Source organism: Colobus angolensis, unplaced genomic scaffold, assembly GCF_000951035.1.
Source record: "Colobus angolensis palliatus isolate OR3802 unplaced genomic scaffold, Cang.pa_1.0 Scaffold37, whole genome shotgun sequence".
In the NCBI taxonomy this organism is placed as follows: Eukaryota; Metazoa; Chordata; class Mammalia; order Primates; family Cercopithecidae; genus Colobus; species Colobus angolensis.
The window spans coordinates 3,504,150-3,513,167 of NW_012117043.1; the positions used below are offsets into that span (position 1 = coordinate 3,504,150).

At 37.1% G+C, this 9,018-nt stretch overlaps 1 protein-coding gene across 1 annotated transcript in view; it reads right to left on the minus strand.

The window, feature by feature from the left end:
- Positions 1-9,018, minus strand: part of MED13 (mediator complex subunit 13) — a 132,187-nt gene that overhangs the window by 58,864 nt on the left and 64,305 nt on the right. Inside the window, exon 10 of the mRNA XM_011953658.1 lies at positions 1,215-1,428. Within this exon, the coding sequence (XP_011809048.1) occupies positions 1,215-1,428 (214 nt within the window). The remainder of the gene's footprint in view (positions 1-1,214; positions 1,429-9,018) is intronic.

A 9,018-nucleotide genomic window follows, 5' to 3' on the forward strand; every position in this document is an offset into this window, starting at 1 on the left:
AGGATGGTCTCGATCTCCTGACCTCGTGATCCGCCCATCTCGGCCTCCCAAAGTGCTGGGATTACAGGCTTGAGCCACCGCGCCCGGCCAGTTTTTTTTTTTTGAGACGGAGTATTACTCTGTCACCAGGCGAAAGCCCAGTGGCATGATCTCGGCTCACTGCAACCTCTGCCTCCTGGGTTCAAGCGAATTCTCCTGCCTCAGCCTCCCAAGTAGCTGGGATTACAGGCGCCTGCCATCGCACTCAGCTAATTTTTGTATTTTTAGTAGAGACAGGGTTTCACCATCTTGGCCAGGCTGCTCTCGAACTCCAGACCTAGTGATGCACCCACCTCAGCCTCCCAAAGTGTTGGATTACAAGCATGGGCCACTGTCCTGGCCAATTTTCATATTTTGTATTTAAGACATAATTCTTGTTTAGGAAAGTTATCTTAATCTTAACAAATTCTCATATATACTATATACTTGCACTTCATTTTTACTTTTAGGTGCACTGTAAGTTCCTGAATCACATATTCAAAAATAGCACATTATTTTTTAAACTCAGTGATGTATATTCTATCTTATTTTTGAAAACTGGTAATTCATTTACAACGTATTTTAAAACCACTGTCAAACTAGCCTACCTAAATGTCCTGATTTCAATGATAACAAAATTTAATACACCCTTTATCCAAACCAGAAACTTTTAAACAACAAAATATGTTCATCATCGGAGATCAGCTATAATTGGTACCATGTGCTTGATTTACCCATTCAAAAAAAATACATTTTTCTTTTTTTTCTTTTTGAGACGGGAGTCTCGCTCTCTCACCCAGGCTGGAGTGCAGTGGCCTGATCTCGGCTCACTGCAACCTCTGCCTCCTGGGTTCAAATGATTCTCCTGCCTCAGCCTCCTGAATAGCTGGGATTACAGGCGCACACCACCATACTCACCTACTTTTTGTATTTTTATTAGAGACAGGGTTTCACTATGTTGGCCAGGCTGGTCTCGAACTCCTGTCCTCACGTGATCCGCCTGCCTTGGCCTCCCAAAGTGCTGGGATTACAGGCATGAGACACCGCACCCGGCCAAAAATATGTTTTTCTAAATAAATGATTACTCTTTCTATTCTAAGACAAAAGAAGTTAAATAATTGTGGTACTAAGAGTGTTACTATATGCAGTGCTACAAAATCAACAGTGACCTTTTGGTGTACTGTGATTCCTCTTACCTTGTGTTTTTTTCCAGCTTCTCTCTCACTATTTTGTCTATCTTTTTTATCAGGAAAAAGGAATTCCTCATCTCCTTCAACAAATGCATATGGATCAATTTTAGGTTCTTGTTCTGCATCAGATGCTATTGCTGAAAGATACTGGTTTTTAATTTGATATTGCTGCACTAATTCATCAGAAATTTTTAAAGGTTTCTTACATTGCACCATTAACCTGCATAAAAAAAATTAAAAAAATTAATTATCCACATAAGCATTAAAAATTTCCAAAATGACATAAGTATCATAAGGTTTTTAGAACTACTTAAAAATTATCTAACCTGCAATCCCTTATTTCACAAATCAGGAGGCATGAAAATATTAAATAATTTATTGAAGTCTAAAATTGAGCCATAGAGAAATGGGGCCAAAATCCAAGTTTCCTAACTACATGATCTTTCCACCAAAATACGCTGTCTTTAGGTAATTCACGGTTCTTAACTCCTCAAGCACACTATTTTGTCCAAATCCATTCCCTGAAAGGGGCTCTTAAATCTAAACTGCTCCAGGACAGTAACTCAAAGTGGGGGCTTTATAAAAGTGAGGTAAGATACTTTTAAACAATGTATACAAGGAAAGTGATTATGTATTTTTTTTTAACTGCCATGAGTACTTTAAGTTTTAAGACTGATTTGTGTTTCATGAAAATAGCATTATTACTATTAATTATGCAAGATGTTTCACAATAGAAAGTGAAGTTTCAGTGCAAGTATCTGAGTTCTTTTCTAATCACATTGGCACATGAATTTTTAAGCTATTAGTCTTCTGCTTCAACCCAGCGACTGAAAAACTGCTTCTCTTTATTCTCCTAAAATAACCAATAAAATGACAGGAGATGACAGAATAAAAGAGAAGACAACAATGAAGTTGGAAAGATTAGCTAGTGGAAACTGACAGACCACAGAAAGCTGAAATCTAAGGACAAAAGAGGGACACCACAAGAAGAAGCAAGCTGATCTATACCAAAGAACCCTGGAAAGTATCAGGACTTTTTTCTCTCTGAAGACCCAAATGCTCGGTGAGTGTGAACACAGAATCATTAGCTTCTGGTTTGCATAAGACACGTTTAGACTCTCAAATTCCTATTCTCTCGGGTATACAAAGCTAAGGTTCTCAACCTGTCATAACAGTAGCTAGCAGCCAAGCTTGTAGTCAGATCATATCCAGAATCTTGCAATGACTATTTCACTCTGAGAAAAAAACCAAAGTCTTTATATTATCCTATGAAAACTTCCCATAATCTTGTTCTTCTCCTCTCCAACTTCATCTTTTACTATTCTAGTCCTCTCTTATACTGCTTCCAAGGACTTCCTTTATGTTCTTAATGGGTTCCAGACCCATTCCTGGCTATTTCTTTTATTGGGAACATTCTCCTTCCAAATGTCTGCATAGCCAACTCACTTCCTTCAAGTCTTTGTTTAAATGTCACCTCTCTATGAGACCACAACTACCTTATTTAAAATAGCAATATGCCCATGCCCATTTGCCTCAATAATAATCCCCCTTACCCTGCTCTATTTTCCTGCATAGCAGTTATCTTTTAACATATTACATAATTTATTAAGTTCATAGTTGACTGTCACACTAGAACATAAAAGCTCCACAAAGACAGGGGTCTTACCTTTGTTCACTAATTTAGCACAGATGCCTAGAGTACCTGGTACATAATAGGTGTCAATACTTGCTAATGTATCAATGAAATCTAAAAATCACAGACTGAGATGTTTTTGCATTAGTACTACTAAAATACAGTATCTTGTACTCTGAAATAAACAATTTTTACACACTAGAAGGTACCAATGCCACTATCTATCTACTCTGAGTACTAAGACAAAAATTGTAAGATATGTAAGGTCTGGGAGCAATGAAGGTATCTGCAGATTGTACATTCTTTGAGTGACAGAGAAATCACACCTCATTCATCTATTCACTAATGCCTAGCACTAGCAGCACTTGATCGCTTACAAACTAAGGACAAAGCAGGCCATCAAAACAAAAACTGATTTCTAAACACGCTATCAAATGCTCAAATATATATTATTATTATTCCAAATATGCCCCAGATTTATCCCAAAAACTAAAATCCCAAGTATACAAAAACTTTCTTTTGTGGGAACATAATGTTAGCACACTGTCATTGGGGGTATGTTCTATAATTAATCACCAGAACAGTTCTGTTGTATAAACAGATGAGTATCAAGTGTAGTTTTTTACCTCACCACATTAGACTCTAAATAACCATTAGCTGAATTGTCTACCAAATTTCACTAATGCAAATCTTTTCAAAATAGTAATTCTAGCTACTTTGATACGTACTTTTCTTATTTAACACTTAAAATAATATTTTAAGATAAGAAGCAAAGGGTATTATCCCTTACTTTGATGTGGAAATTATGTAAAATCAAGGGCTTTGCCAAGGTCACACAGTGGCAAAGTCAGAGACGAAAAGATTTTAAGTATTCATATTCAAATAACTATTCTTAGGGAAGAAAGTATAAGAAATCTCCCTTCCCCCACCCTGAAAGACACTACTGCTCTCTGTAGAGACAAATAAAACAACTCTGTGTTTCACATTAACTTGTCCTCTGGCATAAGTATAAAAACCTTCACACTGTTTATATAAGTAGTTGCTAGACTACTGTGCAGTAACATTATTAAAAAAACCAATTCTACTGCACAGGGCTCTATTAAAATAAAAATGAGTAAACCAAATGCATTACCTAAATATGACTTTTTGTTATTTTATTGAATCATTCTCAGACATTAGGATGTGCAAAGAATTTAAATGTAGTCAATTTAAAGAGGATCAAGACACAATAAATTTTAAAATATAAATCATTTACATTATACATTCTATATTTAAAGCTGATAAAAAATAGAATTAAAAATTGTTACTTTTAAGAGATGCCAGATAAAAACCTCTAATTACCATACTGTCAACATCAATTATATAGTACACATACACTTTTAGAATACGAATAACCTTTCCTTTCCTCAAACAAACTTTCACATACAGCCAAATAATTAACTACAGACACAGTTTCAATTAGACATAAAGCTAAATACAGACAAACTGCAAAAAGATCAGGTACAGCCATGAACAGCAAGTGTTGCAAGGCCCAAAGCAAATTTAAATTATATTATTCATTAATTCATCTCCTTCCTTTTACTATGACAATAACATACTATCCTGAAATGTACTCATATATAATTTAACATAGCTTATGGCAGCATATGCTATTATGCCTTTATTCAATAAAAATTCTTCCAGATGAGGTATGACAGTTTTTAAGGATTGACAATTATAGAAGCAGATAAGCTATAGATGGAAAGTTAAGAAACAAACGAATGCAATAATGTCAAAATCTCCCCACCGCTTTTTTTCTTTTTTTTTGTTTTGAGACAAGGTCTTCTTGCTCTGTCACCCAGGCTGGGGTGCAGTGGTGCAGTCTCAGCTCACTGCAACCTCCACCTCCGGAGCTCAAAGTATCCTCCCTTTTCGGCCTCCTGAGTAGCTGGGACTACAGGCATGTACCACCACACTTGGCTAGTTTTTTATGTTTTGTAGAGACAGGATCTCACTATATTGCCCAGGTTGGTCTTGAACTCCTGGGCTCAAGTGATCCTCCCATTTTTGCCTCCCAAAGTGTTGGGATTACAGGTGCGAGCTACTGTGCCCAGCCTAAAATCTCCCACTTTTTAAATAGTACTTTTTTCTATTACCATCTCCTATATTCAGAATCAATCCTTAAACTGAGTCAAGGTCACTGTCAAAGGAAAGCTTTATTGCATTAGAACAAAACAGGAAATATAGAAGACTTACTTAAAAGATTTAGGGTACAATAAAATCAAAACAGGTTTATTTCATCACAGGCTTCCTTCTGTGAATCAAAGTCATTCAGAACTACCTTTTAGAGATCAAATAATGCATTCTATAACTATATACATACAAATATGGTATATCACTAATACAACACTGGAGTTAATTCTATTGATGAACATCATGGTATATCCTGATATACCTTGGCCACAGAATAAAACATGTAAAGAACTATGCTCAAATACAGTTCTTTCTTTGCTCAGGGTTTAGACAGGTTTCCCTATAAATCAGAATAACGGACTAAACCACCACAAATTCTTCTAAAACTAAGTGCTAAACCCATGAAAAAAGATATAATGTTTCTTGCCAGAAATTCTGCTGTCTTTAAAATTTATACGGTTCTTAGCCTCTATTCTGAAATACATATTATCATTAATTAATAGAGAAACTAAAAAAGAATTAGAAACAAAAAAAGATATTTGCCACATGTATCTTATATATGGGTTATGCTGTGTTCCATTCCAACCTCTCCTTCCCCACAAGTAAATTCTAACAAATTAGAGGAATTTTACTTTTAAAAACATAGTCAATGAAAAGTTAAACATAAAACTTCTACACATGAAAGTCTAAGAATAAAAAAGGTACTTAGAAATGATCAATTCTGTAACTCTATACTAGTTAGGTAGCCATCACCACCTAAAATTGCTGATCAGAAAAATCAAGAGGGCCGAGTGCAGTGGCTCACATCTGTAATCCCAGCGCTTTGGGAGGCCAAGGTAGTAGCATCACCGGAGACCAGGAGTTCAAGACCAGCCTGGACAACATAGTGAAATCCTGTCTCTCAAAAAAAAAAAAAAATTAGCTGAGCGGTGTTGTCATATGTCTGTATGGGAGGCTAAGGAGGATGGATGGCTTGAGCCCAGGAGCTCAATGCTGCAGTGAGCCGTGATCATGCCACTGCACCATAGCCTGGTAACAGAGCAAGATCCTCTCTCTTATAAAAAGAAAAAATAAAAATCAAGAGTACAAATTTCTTTCACTAACCCACTATTATGGAAGGACAGTGCCACCTTTCAACAGCAATCAATGGAAACATTTATTTATACCAAACAGAAAATGGAGTTTCGCTTAACATAAATAAAACAAGGCTTTGAATTTCTGCTACTGTAATTTTCTATGAAGTCACACCCCTGTAAGGTTCCACTATTATAAATCCACTAATTCTTTGTTTCTACTGATGCATTCTTGTCCTTTTGCATTGTATATCTACTCTGGGTTATTAACAGTCCCCTCTATTAAGTTTCAGACATTATCCCAACTGCCTGATGGAATCTCTCAGCAGGCACCTCAAACTGCATTCACAGTTTTACAATGTACTCACATTACATGCACATAGCTAAAGTCATGTAGTACAAAAAGATGAAAAGCCTAAGTATCTCAATCTCTCTCTTTCAAGATAACAAGTAATATTTCTATCATCTAATTAAGGTGGAAAAAACCTACGTATATGCCAGCATATATGTATGCACGTATGTACTTTGTTCCTCATCTACATACAGAGCTTCCCATATCAGCCTACACAGATTTCCTTTGCTTAAGTGGGTATGTCATTATTATTTAGCCAGGCCTTCATTATTTAGCAAGACCTTATTTTCATAAGGTATATCAATAGTTTTTTTTTTTTTTTTTGAGACAGTGTCTTGCTCTGTTGCCCAGGCTGGAGTGCAGTGGCATGGTCTTGGCTCACTGTAACCTCTGGCTCCCACGTTCAAGCGATTCTCCTGCCTCAGCCTCCTGAGTAGCTGGGCGCCTACCACCATGCCCAGCTAATTTTTTGTATTTTTAGTAGAGACGGGGTTTCACCATGTTGGCCAGGCTGGTCTCAAAACTCCTGACCTCATGATCCACCCACCTTGGCCTCCCAAAGTGCTGGAATTACAGGTGTGAGCCACCACGCCCAGCCTAGGTATTAAATAGATTAATTAGCCTAGGTATTAAATGGGTACTAAATAGAAGTACCCATTCTAAGGTACTTCTATTTAGAAATGCTACTTTAAAAAAAAAATCAGAAAAATTATGTTTGGTAAGATTTAGCCTAAAGTGGGTAAAAATAATGGTAGAGACACCTTCAAACCTATTCTTTATCTTTCCACCTCATGAACTAAATATGCTTGGCCTTAAACTCTCCTGTTATTCCCTTACTTTACTATTCAACTGGCTGCAAAGTTCTTCAAAATATATTCCACAGCATCTATAATACTCATACATCCCTGCTACTTCTAATTTCCTAGTGTCAGCCTCACATCACTTTCTCTATGAGTTGCTCAAACATGTCCAAATTGATCTCCTTTCATACAAATGTACCTTTTCATTTCAAGCAACCTTTCAATAACATTACTTGGTGAGTTTTTCCAAAATCCTTATTTTCCAAAACTTATTTTATCTCACTCAATACTTGAAAAAGCTCCATCATCTCAAAGATAACACATAAATTTATGAATACTATTCTGCTATTCCATTCTATAGTTCTACGCGTTTCAGGTCTCATTTCTCATCATGACACACCAAACTACTAAGGAATACCCCTATAATCTAACCATACCAAACTACATAAAGCTTCTATATCTTCATAAATGGAATTATTCCCCACTCTGTGTCTGTACTATATTTTATTTATAGCGCTATCAGATAATATGTTATTTTCCATTAGACTACAATTTCATTTACAGTCAAGAGCTAAATTTATTTTATATGCCAACAGTACCCCACAGCATCCTGCATAAGAGAAACTTCAGTTTTATTCAAACCAATAAAGAAATACCTTTTAAGAATATGAATGTAAAAAGATAATATTCCTGAGATACAAAATGCAGAGGACTTGCAACAGCCCTCTAATTAACTTCATTAAAATTAACTGCTAAACATTTAAATGCACTTTCAAAACTCAAAGAATGGAAAAATAATAATAGATATTTACAATGACTAGGTGACAGAAATTCACCAATTTACTAATATAAACAAACGAGGCTTCTGAATGGATTACTCTATGACTAAAAAGGTGTTGGATCATATTACATGTTTAAAATTATAAGTGTTTCCAGAATTTAAGAAGGTCGTTTAAATGCCATCAAAAGAGGGCCAGGCGCAGTGGCTCACTCCTGTAATCCCAGCACTTTGGGAGGCTGAGGCGGGTGTATCACCTGAAGTTGGGAGTTCAAGACTGGCGTGGCCAACATGGCGAAACTCGTCTCTACTAAAAATACAAAAATTAGCCGGGTGTGATGGCGCATGCCTGTGATCCCAGCTACTTGGGAGGCCAAGGCAGAAGAATCACTTGAACCTGGGAGGCGGAGGTTGCAATGAGCCGAGACTGCACCATTGCACTCCAGCCTGGGCAACAAGAGCGAAACTGCATCTCAAAAACAAACAAACAAACAAAAAAAGCCTTCAAAAGAGAATAACAGTAATTCATTGAATTTATTTTAAAGACAGGGAACATCATCTAACTTTGTCAACTGGCTGTACCACTTTCTACAAGGAGACGACTATTATTTTGATCCTTATGACATCATATCTCAAGCAATATTAACAGCAGGTAATAAATTATCCAGTTATTCCAACAAAATCCTTTTCACTATGGGGGAAAAAAAGCATTTTTGTTTCAGCATAATAAAAGACCATGTCTGCCGGGCCGGGCGCGGTGGCTCACACCTGTAATCCCAGCACTTTGGGAGGCCGAGGCAGGCGGATCACGAGGTCAGGAGATCAAGACCACCCTGGCTAACACGGTGAAACCCCGTCTCTACTAAGAACACAAAAAATTAGCCGGGCGTGGTGGTGGGCGCCTGTGGTCCCAGCTACTCGGGAGGCTGAGGCAGGAGAATGGTGTGAACTCAGGAGGAGGAGCTTGCAGTGAGCGGAGATCGCGCCACTGCACTCCAGCCT